Raw genomic sequence first — 22,044 nt, 5'->3', positions numbered from 1 at the left:
TTGCTGGGGGGTTTGGGAGTAATGCATTCTGTGTTTGAGTGTTATTTAGGGCTGCATCTTAATGTAAAGCTACAATATGGCTTCATTGCTAGTTGTTCCTCAGCTGTTCTCTCCTAATTCCCTAGACTGTTGAGTATGATTTGAAACATTTCCAAACCAATGTAACTCAAAAGGCATGTGCCGTACACAACACACATAAGCAAATAGTCACAGAATAACCTCTATTGCCTCTGAGCATCTACTGGTATTTACAAGGTTAAGTTAACTGTTCTACAGAAGACATGCTGCAGTGATTGAGAGGTCACTCATACAGAATCCTTGTCTTTGTAATTGTTTAGTACAGGTATGGGCCCTGTTATCCAGAATACTCGGCACCTGGGGTTTTCCGGATAACATAATTTGGATCTTCGTTATTTAAGTCTACTAGAAAATAATGTAAACATGAAGTAATCCCAATAGGCTTTTTTTGTTTCCAATAAGGATTAATTATATTTTAGTTTGGATCAAGTACAAGCTACTGTTTTATTAATACAGAGAAAAAGGAAATATTTTTTAAAAATGTGGATTATTTGGATAAAATGGAGTCTACGGGAGATGGCCTTTCCGTAATTCGGTGCTTGTCAGAAGAAATAAAGATGTGAGAAAGGTTATTTGAGGCTTCTTTAAAGCCCTCTTTCTTTCTCCTGACTTGTTCCTTGACTGCATGTTGGTCAGAATGGTTAGAAACAGATCAGCAGGTGGCACTGCCGTAATGAACTTCATTCATATAAACAGTACATATCTATTTCTTTGAATTAAAATGAATGTAAATTGCAAAAAAAGCGCTTAGAATAGCACTATCATCAATTTTACATTCACTTATTTTAAAGGTTTATTTATTCTTTAACAGTTTTTTTTAATTATTTGCCTCTTCTTCTGAATGTTTTCAGCTATCAAATGGAGTTAACTGACCCCAACAGTCAAAAAAAATCTATTGCTCTATTAGGCTAAAGTTGTATTGCTGATGTTACTTTTCTTTCTATTCAGGCCCTTTCCTATTCATATTCCAATCTTTCATTCAATCCACTGCCTGGTTGATTGCAAATTGTTTCAGAATATTATTCTCCAAATCATACTATAAATTAATTTAAAGGTGAGCAACCTATTTAAGAACATAATCACGGATATAAATCCACAAATTATGAAATCAAGAAAGGATAATGCATAAAAAGTCAGTAAATATTCAGTAATATGAGTGGTTAATTGACTAGCTACTAGTAGCAGTTGCTTATATACTCTAGAGGTTTCTATGTATATGTATCCAATACCAGACCTTCTAGTGTATTGCACCATCCTTAAAGGACATGTAAATCCCCTCCATTAAAATTTAATCAGTGAACAGCCTCTTTATAATCTATAGATATCCCCCACTCTGGCTGTTAAAAGGTTAACAGTAAGACTGGTGTATCCCCTAAATCTCTTAGGTTAGGACTACACGGCCGACTTTGATACGATACGATTCTTAGCGACAAAATGCACACGTTAAGTCTGATGCTACCGGAACAATATAAGTAATATAAAGTCGGATAGTGTTGAAACGGTAATCCGACGCAACACCACTGTCGGATGCAAACGCTGCAAAATGCGTGCCATGTGGAATTACATGTATGAGTAAATGGGATTACACGTATGAGTGGGATTATACACTCATAAATGTATAATCCCACTCTTACATGTATAGTCCCACTCATGTATGTATAATTCCACTCACTAATACATGTATAATCCCATTTACTCATATAATACCACTACCCCATACATGTAATACCACTCACTCCTACATGTATAATCCCACACTCTCATACATATTATACATATGAGTGAGTGGAATTACATGTATATGTGGGATTATGCATGTATTAGTGAGTGGGATTATACATGTATGAGTGTCTGTGGGATTACATGTATGATTGAGTGGGATTATACACATATTCATGAGTGGGATTACATTTATGAGTGAGTGGGATTATACATGTATTCATGAGTGGGATTACATGTATAAATGGGATTATACATGTATGAGTGAGTGGGATAAAGCAAATGAATGGGATTAAATATGTATTAGTGAGTGGGATTATATGTATGAGTTGGATTAAATATGCATTAGTGAGTAGGATTACATGTATGAGTGGGTTTAAACATATTAGTGAATGGGATTATACATGTTTGAGTGTGATTATACATGTATGAGTGGGATTATACATGTATGAGTGGGATTATACATATATGAGTGAATGGGTTTATACATGTAGGAAGGTCATCAGGTGTGTCTGGAAATGCAAATTTAAATGATGATGTTGCCAATCTTGCATTCGGAAAACACTATGAGGCAGATTTACTAAAGGGCAAAGTGACTTAACATTAACGAACGTCATTTCGTTACTTAGCCGATTTACTAACGGGCGCAGGCGTAACTTCGCTAGCGAAGGAGATAGACTTTAGCGGTAATTCAATCCCTAACGCTTGCCAAAGTTGCGCTCTGGTGAATGGACGTAACTACTCAAATTCATTACGATGCGGATTTTACTGAACGTTATTTCTTGCGCCAGACTTGCCTTCGCCACCTCAGACCAGGCGAAGTGCAATAGAGTAGATAGGAGTTCCTCAAAAAATAGTTGAAAATTTTTCTAAGTCCCAAAAACGCTGGCGACTTTTTATTTTTCGGGGTGATAGGCTGCAAAAGATTGTAAATTTTTTCTAGGGTAACCGGCTTTCCCCCCTACATTTCCTAACATATGGCACATAATCTATACACTGGGCTCATGTGTAGGGCAATATAACAACTTTATTTTATTTTATTAAGGTTTCCCGAATCCCGGGCTTGTGTAGTGTAATGTATTTGCTGCAATATATACGTCCATTCAACTTTAAATTCCCACCGTATGCAAATTAGGCAACGCTAGCGCAACTTTGCTTTGCTTGGCACAGTAATGATAGCGCAACTTTGCCAACGTTCGGCACCCTGGACGCAACTTCGGATTTTAGTGAATTAGCGTTGTCCTAGCGAATCTACGCCTGGCGAAGTGTTGCGATGTGAGCGAAGCAGACACTAGCGGAAACTTGGCTCTTAGTGAATCTGCACCTATGGGTGCAGCCTAACCTGACAATGATACATTTTGTGTGGGGAATATGTGCCCAACCTAAAGATATGGTAAGGGTTTATAGGGTTTACTTGTCCTTTAAATGTATAAAGCCACATCTGCTGAGAACAACCTTCTGACACACTACGCACCCTTATAGCCGTCATAGGCACAGAGTCTGGATGTAGAAGCAGGGGTGGATTAATGCACAGGCTCCCCTAAGCTATAGCCTAGGGGCCCACCTAGCTTTATCAATTATTATTTAAAATTTATTTTTATTTGTGCTGCTGGGTCCAGTAAGGCGCACCTGCTGGGAGAAGGCGTGTGTAGATCAGTAGCATAACTGTAGAGGAAGCAGATCCCAGCTTCCCCAGTGCTGTCCAACTTCTGTGGTACCGAGCGCCGGTATTTTTCTTTCCTACGTGGTGGAGGGATGATAATGGAAGCCAGTGTTGATCACTTCCTGTTTTTTTTTAAACCACATCCACTTTAAACCACACCCATGTTACCACAAGAACTTTTAAAGGAATTGTTCAGAATAAAAATAAAAACTGGGTTTTTAAAAATTGGTTTCCACTGATCAGAGACTTGAGGGGGGGGCACATGGGCAATAACTGTTGCTTTTGAATCTGAGCTGAATGCTAAGGATCAATGGCAAACTCACTAAGCAGTTATGTTCCATGTGCCCCCCCTTAAAGTCGCTGACTAACTCGTAGCTAGAGAGCTGAAAAGCAGGGAGTTGGATTCTGTTCTGTTTGACCTCCAGTCTAGGGTTGCCACCTGCCCAGTTTTGACACAAACAGCCCAGTTTTTTGAAGGATTTCCTATGATTGACGTGGCGACCGGCCAATCGGCAATCACTGCATCATAGTCCCACCCCTGAAATCATGGCCACGTCGCTGCCGCATCACTGCCACACCCCCTGCCTGGATCCACTGAGCGAAAAGGTGGTAACCCAAAAGTCAGTCACTCCAGCCTTTATAGATTACATTTTTGGCTAACTAACTACAGATATATTAGAAAAATTTTTTATCTTATTTACCCATTTATTTTTTTCCACTGAACTGTTCCTTTAAGACCATGTCCACATAATTGTGGTAGCACACCAGAACTCCAAATGGGTGGTGCTCACTGCAGGGATATCACTTATCACTCATATGTGAAAAATATAAGTCATATTAAAACATACCCTTAAATCCATATGCCTCATCCTCCCCTGTGGACAGCAACCCCCAGCACATGATTAAACACTTAAGAGGTCCTTAACAACAATTTCCAAATGCTAACAAACCCTACAGGCTCAAGTCCCACAGACAGAGTATGGCATGCAGAGGGTGCATAGGGCAAGAGAGTAGGGCACAAACAGGGAGTGTAGCGCAGGCAGAGTATGGCACATACAGGGAGCATAGGGCAGGCAGAGTATTACAAACACATTGAGCATCGAGCAGGCAGAGTATGGCACACACAGGGAGCAGAGTATTGCACACACAGAGCATAGGGCAGGCAGAGTATGGCGCACACAAGGCACATCGGGCAGGTAAAGAATGGCACACACAAGGAGCATAGAGAAGGCAGAATACAACAGGAGACAGGGAAGCCTATCAGGACCACTCTAAGTTGAACAGTTCATACTGTACTACATACTGTACATTGACACAATGCTGGTGCCCCTCTAGCAGTTTATTGAGGAGTGAACAATGTGGGCACTTTCAGTCTGGGTCTGAGCTGTAAAAAGTACAGGGCTTTAGGGGTGTGAATGATAGAAGGGTTACAGATTTGAACAATGTAGGGGATTACAGCATGAATTTGAGGTGTAAACAATGAAGGGCCAGTTAATCTCAGTACTGATATCTTTTATAGTTTACACAAGATAAGAAGTTCACAGCAGGCAGACTCTCATGTGGGGGGCACAAATGGGAGTGGCTCACTAGTTGGACATCACTGCTCTATATATTAAAATCCCCCATTGCTCTTGTGCCTGTACAAGCATGTGGGGGGGGAGCAAACAGCAAAGCAGGAGAGGTAATGTGTACCAAAAAATTTTTTAGTGGGAGGGCCCGGCGCGGTCTTGTTTCGCTGCTGGTGCAGATCCAGTGATGTCATTGGCTCATGCCAAACCTGACCTAGTGTAGTTCAGGTGTACATGTGCCTGGACCTGCATGTATCTAGAGTCAGCATTAGCATAGAAGGGGGCATGTGAATTTAGGTGCCCCCACATCTCATAAATCCACTATTGCACAGGAGTATGCATTTTCACATCAAAATCCTCTCCAAGTGTCTGCCCCCAGGTTGACTCAGTGCCTGTGAGTGCAGATACAGGAGCAGGCTGGATCCACTGTTTTTTGATCTGGGTTGGACTAGGCTGGCATGACACTGGGCAAAAACCCAGAAGGCATGAGCCCTCATGTCTGCCACCACCGTTTATCCTATATAATAAAGTCCAAGTGTCTCTGCGTCCAGTCCCAGTCCCTGTATCCGTGGAAATGCGCTACTGCGCATGTGTCCCACGGGTCCGAAGTCTCGCGAGAGCTTGCTGCAGCCCAGCCGGCTGATAACCCCCCCTGGCCACCAATGTTAACCCCCCCTGGCCACCAATGTTAAACCCCCCCTGGCCACCAATGTTAACCCCCCTAGCCACCAATGTTAACCCCCCTGGCCACCAATGTTAACACCCCCCTGGCCACCAATGTTAACTCCCCCTGGCCACCAATGTTAGCACCCCCTGGCCACCAATGTTAACCCCCCTGGCCACCAATGTTAACACCCCCCTGGCCACCAATGTTAACCCCCCCTGGCCACCAATGTTAACCCCCCTGGCCACCAATGTTAACCCCCCCTGGCCACCAATGTTAACCCCCATGCCCACCAATGTTAACCCCCATGCCCACCAATGTTAACCCCCCCTGGCCACCAATGTTAACCCACCTAGCCACCAATGTTAACACCCCCCTGGCCACCAATGTTAACACCCCCTGGGCACCAGCATTAACCCCCTGGCCACCAGTGCTACAAAGCGGGCCCTGCCTACTAATGTTACCCATTCTGAAATGTTGGGAGGTATGTGACGACATATGTTCTAGCGCCCGTTAATTTAACAGGCTTAATGTCTAGTTATTATATATAAAACTAGAGCATTTCTGTGTTCTATAAAAATTTTTACTCGCTTATTAAGTTGGAATGTACCTTGCTGCGAAACATAATGTCAAAAGTGTTTGCACATTCAGAGAGTCCCAGGGACTATACCTACAAACTAGACATAGCGATTTTAGAGAGATAAATGTACAGCTGCCTTTGACTGAGGTAAAAAGGAAAATCCTTTGAATTTTTTCCTCCCACCCACCACCTGTGCATTTAGAGTTGAGTTAGATACAATCTTAGCTACACCTCTTTCTTCAATATGACTGATTGTGCCAGGATGCACTTTAACAGTGTGTTGGGCTGAATTATAGCAGGTTACTTCCTAGATGCCATTTGTATGTTATCAATAGCAAAGCAATTCAGATAGAAGCTTTATTAAGCAACAAGGTTGGTATTTCCTAAATACATATTCCTTTGGCACAGGCTTGTGACAAGTGCACATCTTGAGCTCAGGGGATCTGTCACTTTTGCATTTGCAAAATGCCGGTATTTTAAATATGATGCTTGATGCCAATGTATTAATAGCAAATTAACATAAAAATATTGGCAACCCTAGTTCTGGTGTGCCAATTTGAGACAATGAACACAACTGTTTTCTTGTTGATAGGTTGCCAACTTGGAGAACTGATGTGTGGCTTGAATGTTTTTTGACCTGCATCCTAGCCTAACCTGCCTTAACCCAACTTGCACTAGACCCAGCAACCATGGCAGCTTATGTACATGCACCCGTCCTCCCATTTTTCGTATATTATTGGAGGGGTGTGGGCAAATAAAGGGTTGGAATGCTTTGGAAAGGTTGAGAAGTGGCCAGGCTGAATATGGTTTTTGACCCACCTCTAGGGGCAATTGGTCCACTTAAACCTGCCCAACCCACTCATCACTAGCTTGGAGGCAGTGATAGAGCACCTTTGCACTCTGTAAGAGTAATGATAATATTGGTCATTTAGGGGCTGTTTTATTATATTTTGGCAATTCATTTTATCACAATTTTTGTAAATCTTGGCCAAATTATAAGTGAGATTTTTTTAAAATCCTTTTTTATTATGACCTTTCAAAAGAAAGTCATAAAACAAATGAAAATCTTGCCACCTAAAAATCACCAAGATGTGGGTTTTACTAAAGCAAATAAAGTTTGCATTAAAAAGAGCATTAACTCAAGGGATGAAACCATAATTATGCCTCGTTATAGGTCTTTGGTAAGGCCTCACTTGGAGAATGTAGTGGAGTTTTGGATTCCAGTCCTTATGAAGGATATAAATGAGCTGGAGAGAGTGCAGAGACGTGCAACTACACTGGTTAGAGGGATGGAAGACTTAAATTATGAGGGTAGACTTTCAAGGTTGGGGATGTTTTCTCTGCAAAAAAGGTGCTTGCGAGGGAACGTGATTACACTTTACAAGTACATTAGAGGACATTATAGACAAATAGCAGGGAACCTTTTTACCCATAAAGATAATCACCGTACCAGAGGCCACCCCTTCAGACTACAAAAAAAGAACTTTCATTTGAAGCAACATAGGTGGTTCTTCACTGTGAGGACAGTGAGGTTGTGGAATGCACTGCCGGGTGATGTGATGCTGATTCTGTTAATGCTTTTAAAAGTGGCTTGGATGATTTCTTGGACAGACATAATATTAAAGGCTATTGTGATACTAAACTCTATAGTTAGTATAGATATGGGTATATATTATCTATGTGAACGTATGGACGGGTGTGTGTTTGGATGCTGGGTTTTTATTTGGAGGGGTTGAACTTGATTTTGTCTTTTTTTTAACCCAGTTTAACTATGTAACTATGATGACTAGTGGCAAAGGGCACGCTCAGTTTAATGCACTGGCAGCAGTTACTATGGTTGAAATAATGCTGGCATTGTTGGAAAAATGCTGTATTGTGGGTAAAAAACATGAATGGTGTACCAAACTGCACTTTGCATACTGCACTTGTGTTTGTAAATGAACCCTCTACTGTTTGTTCATTTTGTTAGAAGGGAGGCAAGCAACGCAGAATATGAACAGAGGAAAGTCACAAAGAATGAATTTTTGTTTGTACACATTTAATGAAATCAGATGGCTGCAGATCAATGGTTTCTCTGGTGCCATTTGTGACATTAGCTTGACATTAGCCTTGCGTATTAGTAAATATATATTTATTACTTGATTTCTTTTATGATATTTACTGTATATAGCGCCAACACAGTTCAGCAGTGACAATCTAAGGTCTATGTCCCATTTACACACACCAAGGTCACTTTCAGGAGGAGCCAATTAACCTGCCTTTGTTTATGGAATGTGGGACGAAATGATGCAAACTTATATGTACCGTAATGCTGAATTGAAGGTCTCTGCTGCTTAATCTGCACAAGGGCCCTATACTTTTGTATCACTTCCTCTTCTTTAGAAAAAATGTTAGCTGGCAAGGAGAAATAATTTCATGATCCCAATACTGTTCTCTAGAGTGATTGTGCTCTAATTCACAAAAAAGTACAAAGAATTGCAAAATAATAAATAAAATAAAATCCTCACTTTAAAGGGGTAGTTCACCTTTACGTTAACTTTTAGTATGTTATAGAAACATCAATTCTAAGCAACTTTTCAATTGGTCTTCATTATTATAATTTTTTTTTTAAATATTCACATTTTTCTTTTGACTCTTTCAAGCTTTCAAATGGGGGGTCACTGACCCCATCTAAAAAAAAAAATGCTCCGTAAAGCTATTATTGTTATTGCTATTCTTTATTACCTTTATTAAAGGTGGTTCTAGGGATGGGCGAATTTTTTCGCCTAGTTTCGCCAAAAAAATGACGCCCATAGACTTGTATGGAGACGTGCGTCAAAAAAAAATAATTTCGCCGCGCGACAATTTTTTTTGACGCCCATAGACTTCAATGGGCGTCTGCGACATTTCGCCGGCGGCGAATTTTTGGCGAAACGAAACGGGTCAAATTCGCCCATCCCTGTGGTTCACCTTTACGTTAACTTTTAGTATGTTATAGAAACATCAATTCTAAGCAAGTTTTCAAGTCTCTAATTCAAATCAATGTATGGTTGCTAGCAGTGGTGTAACCAGATGTTACTGGGCCCCACAGCAAATTCATTTTAGGGCCCCCTACATATCCACAGGTTGTCCTCTTTACCAATTTATACTGATTAATTAGGGCCTTATGGGGCTCCTACATCTCTTGGACCCCCCTGCAGCCGCAGGGTCTGCTTCTTCTGTAGTTACACCCCTGGTTGCTAGGGTAATTTTGAAATTCTAGACTGGAATAAAAAGCTAAATAACTCAAAAAACACAAATAATAAAAAATTAAAACCAATTGCAAATTGTCTCAGAATATGTCTCTAGTCTACATCATACTAAGGGCAAATTTACTGAAGGCCGAAGTGGCTAACGCTGGCGAAAATTCGCCAGTGTGACGTCATTTCGGCACTTCGCTAGCACTACTAATGGTCGCTGGCGTAATTTCACTAGCGAGGGAGATAGACTTTGGTGCACTCTAACGACAGGTGAATTTTCGCTCTGGGGAAAGAGCATTACTACGCAAATTCACTAGGTTTTTGATTTCACTGACCGTTACCTCTATCGCCAGACTTGTCTTCGCCACTTTTTATTTAGGGTACCCAGCTTCCCCGCTACATTTCCTTACATATGGCACATAAACGATACAGTGGGCACATGTGTAGGGCAATATAACACCTCTTTTTTACTTTAGTAAGGTTACCAGGCTTGTGTAGTGTAATGTATTTGCTGCAACATATACGTCCATTGTACTTAAACTGCACGCCGTATGCAAATAAGCCAACACTAGCGTAACTTCGAACTGCTGATCGTATTATCGCTACCGCAACTTCGCAAGCATTCGGTACCCTGTGCGCAACTTCGGATCTTCTTGAATTAGCGTTGTCCATGGTTAGTACCACGAAGAGTTAATGCAAAAATGACTAAAAAAAAAAGAGGAGCAGAATCATATATTTTTGCAGTATCACATATATTTTAAGTATAACTGTTATATAACATAAGGAACAGGGTATGAATTATATTTTGGAGGGCTCTAGGGTAATATGGTTTGCAGTTTTTTTAATAGTGTCGTATCTTTCGTTTTTTGTTATAAACTAATAATACTGTAATAAGTACTTCTGGGTAGAGAAACTACTATAGTTTGAAGCAGCTGCTGTCGCATCAAACCTAAGAGAGGCTTCCCACACTGTAGAAAGGGTTATTTATTTAGCCTCTTGCCTAGTTCCTACTTTAATATGATTGGTCTCTTTTTATCACGTGTCTGGGCAGTCACTTATCGCTTCTCTGGTAATTTAGGGACTTTCCTGAGCCGCTCCAACTTTCCCGGGGCTGGTCCCCTTTGCTCATTTGTATGTGTCTCGTTGTTGCCTCCCTGTGCGCTGTAGATTCTTTTAGTTTTCCCCTGGATTTCTCTACAGATCAATCGTGCTCATTTCCTGTAAGCAGGATTCAGTCTGGTTTTCTGAAGAAGGGGACGTCAGGATTCCTGCACGTCAGTGACTATGCTGCATGTCTGTAGGGAGTTGATCTGAAATACGACCCTTTTATTCTCTATCAAGCGATATACGGTAGCACTGTAATAAGCTTTTGCACCTGGAAACTAATCCATGATGTCTGCTCTGAAGATAGAAAACTTCGATCCCGTGAGTATTGATATCAGATTCTGCTCATTTTCTACTAGAACCATCTGAAACAATCTGGCATTGCTGCAACTTCATTTTGTCTTCTGATAAGCAGTTTTCTAGTGTCTGCTATTATAATACTTACGGGAGAACCATTTCCTGCTAAATATTGTTTCTTAACCTCTGCTACTGTGTAACAAAATGAACATATATTTTCTATATTTACATGCTTTAAATGCATATGCATATATAGCTTGTAAAATAGGTTCCTTTATATGGTGCTGTGCCTTTCTATAGAGATATGGTGAAGTAACTTTGTGATTTTTAAAAAAATCTTTATATTACAAAATACTTAATTCACTGCGGAATATAGAAGTCCTGAGCCAACAGCAGCAGAGAGATTGTTATACAGGGACAGATGCCTCCCAGGAAATACAGCTATAGTTGTTATTGTGTGTGCTTAGTTTTACAAGTTATCCAGAAACCTGTTAACCATAAAGCTCAGAATTACAAGAAGGCTTCCTCCCATAGGGGCAGATTCACTAAAGGGCGAAGTGACTAGCGTTAGCGAAAATTCGCCAGTGTGACGTCATTTCGTTACTTTGCCATTTTACTAACGGGCGCAGGTGTAACTTCGATAGCGAAGGAGATAGGCTTAAGTGGTAATTCGATCCCTTAAACCTGGCGAAGTTGCGCTCTGGCGAATGGACGTAACTAGGCAAATTCACTAAGATGCGGATTTTACTGAACGTTACCTCTTGCGCCAGACTTGCCTTCGCCACCTCAGACCAGGAGAAGTGCAATAGAGTAGATAGGAGTTCCTCAAAAAATAGTCCAGAAAACGCTGGCGACTTTTCATTTTTCAGGGTGATAGGCTGCAAAAGATTGTAAATTTTTTTCTGGGGTACCCGGCTTCCCCCCCCTACATTTCCTAACATATGGCACTTAAACTATACACTGGGCTCATGTGTAGGGCAATACAACAACTCTATTTTATTTTATTAAGGTTTCCCGGGCTTGTGTAGTGTAATGTATTGGCTGCAACATATACGTCCATTCAACTTTAACTTCCCACCGAATGCAAATTAGGCAACGCTAGCACGACTTCGTCAGTGTTTGGCGCCCTGGACTCAACTTCGGATTTTAGCGAATAAGCTTTGTCCTGGAGAATTAACGCCTGGCGAAGTGTTGCAATGTGAGCAAAGCGTACGCTAGCGCAAATTTGTCACTTAGTGAATCTGCCCCATAGACTCTATAGTAATAACATAATTCAAATTTTTAACATTGTTTTCCTTTTTCTTTGTAGTAATAAATATATTATTTTAAATGATTGTTTAGTAGACTTAAGGTATAGAGATCAAAATTACGGAAAGATCCTTTATCCAGAAAAACACCATGTCCTGAGCATTCTCGATGACAGGTCCCATACCTGTATTACAACCTGTGCCCTCTCAGTACTGGACCTGTTACTGTTAGTTCCAATCATATGAGAGACAGCAGCATGTATGTATGTAAGATTAGGGTATCACAGATGAAGGATTTTATAAAGAACCTTTGAGATTTTTCATTAGGGAATTCATCATCTACTAAAAATGTGCTGTTAGTGGAAGAGTAAATAGTGGGTACATTGACACAGGCCCCTGTTTTTAAATCAGGGAGTTTTGTTCAAGGGACAAGAGGGAATCATTTGTCTGCATGTATTTCCTCTTGGCCTGCTGTGTCTGCTATGTATATTGTTACCGCCCAGTGTTGCTCAATGCACTGTGTAAATAAACACTGTAATTTGTAGGTTCCTGCACAGTATATTGCATGCTAGTGAAAAAAAAATGAATGCCAAAAAAACCCCATCAATTTTAATTGCTATTGAGCCTGTATTCCCAGCTTGCTTATACTATGGATATAGTATATGTACATAGTATAAGCAACTGAGGGGAAATTATGTAAATAATGCAAGTGTGCAGAAAAGCGATCACTTTTCACTTGGCTTTCAATGTTTCTGTTTTTGAATTATTTGCCTTCTTCTTCTGACTTTATCCAGTTTACAAATGGGGGGGGGTCACTGGGGGGGGTCACTGGGGGGGGGGGTCACTGAACCCAGCTAAAAAAACAAATGCTCTGTAAGGCAACAGGTGTAATGTTATTTCTACTTTTTATTAGTCATATTTCTATTCAGGCCTTCTCTTTATTTTTCAGTCTTTTATTTAAATCAATGCATGGTCTCTTGTGTAATTTGAACCCTAGCAACCTGATTGCTGAAATTTCAAACTGGAGAGCTGCTGAATAAAAAGCTAAATAACTCAAAAACCACAAATTAGAAAACATAAAAACCAAATTGAAAATTATTTCAGAATATCACTCTCTACATAATACTAAAAGTTAATTTAAAGGTGAAAGCTTGTTGGTTGCTATGGATTACTGAATTTATCCATGTTACTTTGTAACCCCGATGCTTATTGGACAGGGCCTCCAATCTCTGGTGTAGCAATAACATGACCATATTTAAATAAAACAAACTTTGGTGGCAGCTAAATTTTGAGTCCAGTGTTGGACTTTAACTTGGTAATACAGGTATGGGACCTGTTATCCAGAATGCTCGGGACCTGGGGTTTTTGGATAACCGATCTTTCCGTAATTTGGGTCTTCATGCCTTATGTCTACTAGAAATGTTTTAAACATTAAATAAACCCAATAGGTTGGTTTTGCTTCCAATAAGGATAAATTATATCTTAGTTGGGATCAAGTACAAGCTACGGTTTTATTAAATCATTTTTAAAAATTTGGATTATTTGGATAAAATGGAGTCTATGGGAGACAGCCATTCCGTAATTCGGAGCTTTCTGGAAATCGGGATAAGGGATCTTTTACCTGTATTAACGAAACTATAATTGAAAAAATAGCTAATTCAGTCACATATATTTTTCTTTGTCATAGGGTTAAGGTATCTATAACATGCCCAAATCTTGTCAGGCAGTTGTACTGGCATGCAGGGCAGTTTCAACAGACAGCCCAGCGTGTAAAGCTGGCCATAGACACAAAGATCCAATTGTACGATCAGACTTCCCCATCTCCCGACCTGCCACTAACCATTCCGATCAAATAAAGTAGTAAAAGAACAGATGAGCCGATGTTCTGCCGCTGACAGCAATCGTACGATAGTTATGTCTGACAAAACTAGTGACAGTCTCCCACTGAAAATCGTACGATCGGCAATACATGCAGAGATATTATCGGCAGCCGACAGAAATCTTTTAACCTGTCCGATCGACCAAACGACCGATCTCCGCCGGACGAAAAATGTCGGGACTCTCCACACACGGTCCGAAAATCGTACGAATCCTTGATTCGTACGATCAGATTTTGCGTCTATGGCCATCTTAAGATGTCACTGCTTCTTTCATGAGTTCAGATCCACCAATAGCCCAAATAAACAAATTGATGCTTTTTGGCCACCCACATAGATATACACATTGCACACTATTTGACTTATTGACCCCAGATTGTCAGGGTAGTTTATCTATTCCAGTTCATAAGAAGGCTTTCTCTCCACACATCTCAGATCTTCTAGATACAATTAATATAGAAAAAGATGAGTGCAGGTGGGGTGATAACTCTTAGCAGTGTTTAAAGTTTTTGTATTTACTCATCAGTATTTCCCGTAATTCTCTAGAGGAACATGATTAGTAATCTGTGCAGCCGAGTGTGATTCAGAAGCTGTTGGGTATTTCATTTACCATTAAAAATGTTCTGTACATTCTCTCGTGTGTCACACTGTGACGTACTTGGGAAGTATTTAAAGAGGACACACTTTTAGCTACCTTCCCTGTGGCTAAAGCACTCTGTATATTTGGGTGTGTGTTTATTGCTTTTGGTATGTCATGGGAATTTCTATGGACATAAAGTGAACGTGAAGCTGCAGTACTGTGTTTGAAGCCTGCATAAAAGCATGCATTAAATTAACGTGCAGTGTCACTGACCCCATCTAAAACAAATGCTCTGTAAAGCTTCAAATGTATTGCTACTTTTTTTTACTCATTGTTCTAGTCAGGCCCTCTCCTATTCATATTCCAGTCTCTTATTCAAATGAATGCATAGTTGCTAAGGTGATTTGGACCCTAGCACCCACATTACTGATATTGCAAACGGGAGTGCTGTTGACAGTGGCATAACTACCGGGGGAGCAGGGGGTGCGATTGGGCCAGGGCCCACACCCCCTCAGGGCCCCACGGCAGCTCGCGTGCCACTGACAAAAAATGGCGTACAGCGGGGGGCCTGGCTGCATGTCCCTCGCCAGGGCCCGCCCCCCTCTAGTTATGTTACTGGCTGCTGAATAAAAAGATAAATAAATCAAAAAAGACAAATAAAAAAAATATATAATAAACAAAATATCACTCTCTACGTCATACTAAAAGTAAACTTAAAGGTGAATAACCCCTTTAAAGGGACGGTATATGCCTATATACACTATGAATAGGCTTTGTGCTACCATACAGACTTATCTGTGGGATGGTAATTTATTTTATCAGCTCCTCCTCTGCTTGGCAGGAAGTAACAGGAAATCAGAAAATCAGAAAGATTCATTTTATTTTTAAGTGCAGTTAAAAAAAAAAAAGAATTTAAAGAATTAGAAAAAAGTGTATTTGGCACAAGAAAATTGCAGTAAGATCATGTTGAAAAAGGGTGGATACTGCCCCTTTAATAAATATATATATATATATATATATCTTGATATTGCACTAGTGTGTATGCAGGACTATATATTTTTATACATTCCATTCCAATAAATACTATTAAACATATACAGTAACAAAGAAGTGGCACATGTTAAGTCAAACTTCAATAGCATGTTATTTTCTGTGACATGAGAAATTCAGATTTCATATATTTAAATTGTTTATAAATGAAATGCATCTGTGTGCTTAGCCTTAGTTAAACTTTCTTATCTCTTTCGCTCTAATTTAAGAAAAAAAAAAAAAGGCCACAGAGAAAAAGGGTAATTTACTCTGCTTTGTCTCGTGGGACTCTTATCATGAATATATACCTGAAATCCCTGCCATAAAGCAAGGTAGTCTGACTGTTTTCTGTCATAAAGAAAGTAGAATTAGTCACATGAGTAACAGGAAATTCATTCCTCTAGGTATGCATATAAAGTGCTGATGACTTTTGAAGTATTAAAGTACATTTTGTTTTCCAGTAACAAAATTGATGTTTTAATTGTGACTACAGTATCCCTTTAAAATATTGTAACTTCAACACTCACTAATGTTCAGGATCGCAACCTGCTTCCCTCCCTCCCTACCAAAGAAAAGATGCTGGTAGATGTAGCAACGATTCAATTTAGAGACTGAATTAGGAGGTTTTTCAGTCCAACAGGAACAGACTAATCATGGTGCCATCAAGTTTCACGACAGGTGGAAAGTATTGGAGAGATATATGAGCATATTCAGGGGGCCATGATATTTTTTGTTTAGGGTTGCTGTACCTGTTGGATTTTGTAGCAGCCCTTTTGGCTCAAAATTGATAGTATATCAAAAGAAATATATGGAAAGAAATTCATTTCCACCACCTTACGTTAACCTAAACCAACAGTGATATCACTGAGGGGCATTGCCTGCCTCTGACATTACTAACAGGTAGTTTTCACTGGAACATCACAGCCAAAGTTTCTAAACGTGACTGTTTTGCCAACCTGGCTGTCCAATCTCAGCCTGTCAGTTAAAGTTTCTAATGCTAACGGACTCCTGCTGCACAAATATGGCAGCCCCCTCATACAGGAACATGGGCCATCAGACAGATAATGTAAATGCATTGTGCAAATACTTTATGGCAAAGTTATGAGTTGCTTTTAAAGGCAATATTATGATTGATGTAAAAAAAGAGTTTAATTTCTGGTGTCAGTATCTCTTTAAAGAGTGAAAACAGATTAAATGCTATTTTCACCCTGAAAAATTCCCCTTAGATGGACTAGTGAACTCTATTTTCGCTCTTTGATCAATATGCCCTAAGGCATAGAATAGAGAAATAGCTCAAGGTTTAGCATTTGGTCAGTTTGAGATATTTACTGTGCTTTCTCAGGGGACGACAATAAAAAAAAAATAGATTTGCCTAATAGACAAAGTAAAAAAGCATTACATCAATGTACAGTAAAACCCAGATTATATGTTTCCCAGATTTACTACTGTTTTATTTACTTATTTTATTAGCCATAGGCTAGAAAGCAAACATATATTCAAATATTCAGCTCAGTGTGTAATATAGATATATTGCATATGTTTTTCATCTTATATATATTTTTTTCCTAAACAGTATTCCTGTAATGGTATTGAAGATAGGAATGGTATTGACTATCCTACAGCATTGATGGACCCTATACTTCTAAGGCAGGATATGGGTAAGTCCTCTAATTCGTACACTTGCCTTTCCTTATTACTTTTAGAAAACAGTTAAGAAATAATGACATGCAAATTGTAAGACTTTGTTAGAATCAGAATTTGGCTTTTTAGAATTTATTTCTCTGTACATAAATAGGGCTCTGTTTCATTTTTGGATTTGTTTACATACTGCTGTATTTATGTTTGGAAAGATTTACATGATCACTAACTTTACTCTACCCTCCTTTCTAGCCAATGTGGCATATCTTTCTATTATCGAACAACCCAAGCAGGTACGTATGAAGCTCACTATTTCTCCTAGTTCTTGCATGGTTCCCTCTTTCCATGGCAGATTGAGTTTGTTGTCCTTCTGTTCCTTTTATTATGTATTCTTATTTTCAACTTTAGAGGCCAATTTACAATTAACAAGAAAGTCCTTATCATTGAATACTCAGGACTATTTACAAAACATTCAAATATTGGTTACATAGCCATTAATATGATTTCCCCCAAAAAAGACCAATTGCCCAAGGTAGTTCTTTTAGCAAGAATAAGTAGCCAAATAAACAAAAGCCAACAAATGTCGCTGCTCTTGTTTTGCACTACACAGGTTAAATTGTAGGTTAACTGCACCGAACTGCATAAACAGGAGCAACCTGAAAAGAAAATGAAAAATGTTTGTCTTACAAACCCATTTGAATTGAAGCCATTTGTAGGAGGGGCTCTCGCTTATAAGGCTTTATGCTTTCTTTAATCTCATATTCTATAGGCATAATTTTTTAATTTATATTTGCCTTCTTTATGGCATATGCACCTATTTTGCAATAAAAATGTATAAATATTCTGAAGTGTTCATAGATCACAATAATTAAAAGTCTCTTTACTTCTGGTCTGTGCTTATCCCAAGTAAACGAGGCTGTGTGTCTCCCGTGCTTGTCCCTGAATCATCTTTCTCCTTTTGTTCCCACATCTGATAATTCCCCTGATAATGTTAATTCAGGTAGGTGCATTTACCATGACTACTGTGTGGAAAAGCCTGCATTAACATTATCAGTGGAATCATCAGCTGCTGGGAAACAGAAGGCAAATATAAATTAAAATATGTTGCCTTTAGAACCCTTTAATAGATCCCATACTTGTTTGAGATTAATTAATGCATAAAGACTTATAGGGGAACATCTCTCCCACAAATGGCTTCAAATGGGTTAGTAGACAAACATGAGGGATTTTTTTATTTTATTTTCAAGTTGCACCTGTTTATATTAGTGTCAGTTACCCTTCAATTTCACCTGTGTAGTGCTAATACAGAAGTGCAAGGAGCACATGTTTTCACAAGCAAAAAAATGAATGGGATTTTTTGCCCAACTGACTGCATACAATTTAGCATCCCTACAACTGTGTTTGCAGTCATGAATGACCTCTCAAGTCCTAAGCATTCTGGATAATAGTTTATATTAGGGATGCACCAAATCCTGGATCCACCTTTTCCCTTCCCGCATATGCAAATTAGGTTTTCTATTGGGTTCAGTATTTGGCCGAATCTTTCATGAAGGATTCAGGGATTCGGCAGAATCACAAACAGTGGATTCAGTGCATCCCTAGTTTTTATTAGGGATGCACCGAATACACTATTTGGGATTCGCCCGAATTCTTCTTGAACGATTTGGCCAAATCCTAATTGGCATATGCAATTAGGAGCAGGGAGGGGAAACATGTTTACTTCCTTGTTTTGTAACAAACAAATGCAAATGAGGATTCAGATTTGGTTCGGCCAGACACAAGGATTTGGCCGAATCATGCTGAAGTTTGGTGAATCCCTAGTTTATATACTTCATAATTTTCATAGTGTTCATAATTTTCTTGAAATGTTAGTGACTGAAATTTAAAGGTGTTTATCTTTAAGGGCAGAGACACACGTGGAGAATCAGGGAGAATCGCCAGGCGTCTAATCTCCCCGAATCTTCACATGTGTCTCTGCCCTAAAACAACAAACCCCCATTGCATTGTGTATTTGTTTTTTTATGTCTCCCAGCGAGGCTTCCGTTTTCGCTATGTATGTGAGGGGCCATCACATGGAGGATTGCCTGGAGCATCCAGCGAGAAAGGAAAGAAAACATATCCTACTGTAAAAGTAAGTTAGAAGCCCAAGACGTATATTTCTGCTGTACAGCAATCATAATTCGTGGTCTACATTCCTTCAAACAGACTTTGTACAAAATGTGTAGATGACTGCAAACCAAATGTTCAGCTACTTATACAGATAATGACATGGAATCAGATCACCAGGACAAAGGTCTTATGCACTAATACAAGCTCATAAACAAGTAATGTTCAGGCCAGTAAATAGATCCAATTTACTTTAAGGTGATCTGGTCACTTAGAAGTTATTATTATTTATATTGCACCGTCATTTCACTCAGAGCTTTACATAGGAAAGGAATACAAATACAAGACAAAATGGTTAACATGTACAGATTAACATTACTCCAAAAATTATTTAAAGTTACAATTGGATATTGTTAGGAGACAGTAGGGGGGCTGCTCATGAGAGCTTGCATTCTAAGAAGGAGAGGAAGTGAGAGTAACCAGTGTGGCTGTAGCGTTACTGTTGGTTAAAAGTGTAGAGTAAGATATGAATACCAGTAGTTAGTGAGTATGTGAGGGGGGCTCAGTGGATGGCCAAGTTGCAGAGGGCTCAAGTTGGGAGGGGGCAGAGCATTCCAGAGGTTGGGTGCCGCACATGAAAAGTTCTGGACATGGGTGTCCACAAACAGAGGTTCTTCTCAGCACGCTGTTTCTAGCAAAAAAAAAGATGGCCTTGCATTCCACTGTGGAATGCACAGCTATCTTGGATTTTTTTTTATAGGAGCCAGGCAGAGAGAGAGACAAGCAGCTTGGAAGCGGCAGGACAGAAGAGCTTTGGTGTTGGTATTCTGCCTGTGCAAGTGTTGGTGAGGGAATGCTTCTAGTGTATCTATTTTTGCATTTATCTTACTGGAATGTCTTGAGCTAATGGCGTGCTTATTAGCCATTTCTACAGTGATCTCACTGGCTTGTCTTGGGTTAAATGAGTGCTTATTGACCATTTCTACAGTGAAATGGGGTTAATATGCAGATTGTCCATTTTCCATCGTCCATGCTGGCACTTCCTGGGTAATTATTCATTTGTTGTAGCAATTATACTTGCATGTCTGAGGTATGTTTTGGTACATTGGGTGTGGCATTTAGGGGTGTGTTCACAAAGTGCACATAACCAAAATATTTCCACAATGCTGCACACTGCATATTTTCATTATTTATACAGCCCCACTAGTTATACCATTATGTAAGTTGTGAGTGGCTTTATGGGCTTTGGCAATAAATTGATTTCCTACAAACTTGGCACCTAGGTGTATTTATTTATTTTTTTGACACCACAAGACCCTTGGTGCTGGATTTTTATTTATTATTATACGTGCATTGGTTGTCTGTGCACAGGGGGCAGCTACAGTAGAAACACCGTTTTATGTTTTTCAGAGGACCAGAAAAAATGGTTTTCAGGATGTAGTAGATTTCCTCATGCCTGTGCAACAGGAACCCTTACTGTTGTAAATCTTTGTAGTAATACTGTGTTTTGGCTCTCCTTTTAGATATTTAATTATGTTGGAATGGCCAGGATTGAAGTGGACCTGGTAACACACACAGACCCACCACGAGTTCATGCTCACAGCCTTGTGGGAAAACATTCCAATGAAACCGGAAATTGTATAGTGACTGTAGGACCTGAAGACATGACAGCTCAGTATGTATCATGCAATTTATTGCCGTTAATTGACAATCTCTTTTTTTAATCCACAGTGTAGAGCTAATGGTTATCCTGCATACAATTACAGAAAGGCACCCTCTGTCCACTGATTAAGATTTTGTTAGAAGTTGCTCAACAGATTTCCCAGAACCTTTCAGGGATTTGTCCAAAGTCTCTTGACGTGCTTTTTTTCTTTATGTTCAAGCTAGAAATCTTTCTTCAAAGAATGTATTCAAAAGCCACATGCCATATACATAGATTTGCCTTGTAAATAGCTGCAAATAGGTTACTAAAGAAAAGATAATTGATATTACAAGATGAAGATATTTGAACTAGTGCTTCAAAGGAATTAGCTAGAAGTCCCTAAGGGATCAATTAAGAATTCAAAAACTGCATTTTCTGTATCTACATTTTTATGCAGGTGGAGCAATGTGTGACAGTAGACAAAAGTTGTAATTGAACAGCAAGGAATACAGGTTGGCAAAAACATTCTACTTGCTATACCACAGCCACAATTCTTTCCCATAGGTGTTATCTCCAGTGCAACACATTCTACAACAGCTTTCATTATGCTGGTGGGGTAGTAACTCCTGTTTAGCCACCCCAAAGCTCTGGTTCAGCTGAAGGATCTACTGAATGATTGAGTTATTACACCTAGTTTATACTCAAAACATTCAGATCCACTTGCAAGTCTATACTTGAAACATTACATAAATGTATTAGCAGTTATTAAAGTGATTGTTAAGTTATTAATCACTATGGGGCATATTTATTATGATGTGTAAAAAACAGCAGGATAATACACCACACAATGCCGTGTAAAAAACGATGTAAAATCTTTATGTATTTAGTAGTAGTGCCTAAGCTTGCTGTCAACCATATTCATTTCTGGATTTTGAAGATGCAGCTGCTTGATGCGGCAAGGAACCCCAGAGGCTATAACTATATTTGGGTAAAAAGAAGAATAATCAATCCAGAGTCTTTTAAGGGACTTTATA

General features: G+C 39.4%; 1 protein-coding gene across 2 annotated transcripts in view; it reads left to right on the top strand.

Moving 5' to 3' along the window:
• The first annotated feature begins 10,521 nt into the window (after positions 1-10,521).
• nfkb2.L (nuclear factor of kappa light polypeptide gene enhancer in B-cells 2 L homeolog) overlaps positions 10,522-22,044 on the top strand; it is a 33,689-nt gene continuing 22,166 nt past the window's right edge. The window contains exons 1-5 of one of the 2 annotated variants that reach the window (XM_018225407.2): positions 10,522-10,915; positions 17,198-17,282; positions 17,515-17,555; positions 19,295-19,393; positions 20,892-21,043. In XM_018225407.2, coding sequence (XP_018080896.1) covers positions 10,880-10,915; positions 17,198-17,282; positions 17,515-17,555; positions 19,295-19,393; positions 20,892-21,043 — 413 coding nt within the window. In that variant the 5' untranslated portion in view covers positions 10,522-10,879. The remainder of the gene's footprint in view (positions 10,916-17,197; positions 17,283-17,514; positions 17,556-19,294; positions 19,394-20,891; positions 21,044-22,044) is intronic. The other variant, XM_018225406.2, reaches the window with a different exon arrangement.

The sequence above is a fragment of the Xenopus laevis genome, chromosome 7L (assembly GCF_017654675.1).
Source record: "Xenopus laevis strain J_2021 chromosome 7L, Xenopus_laevis_v10.1, whole genome shotgun sequence".
NCBI classification, from domain to species: domain Eukaryota; kingdom Metazoa; phylum Chordata; class Amphibia; order Anura; family Pipidae; genus Xenopus; species Xenopus laevis.
The sequence above is the reverse complement of the archived record's forward strand: the minus strand, read 5'-3'. Positions and strand labels throughout refer to the sequence as shown.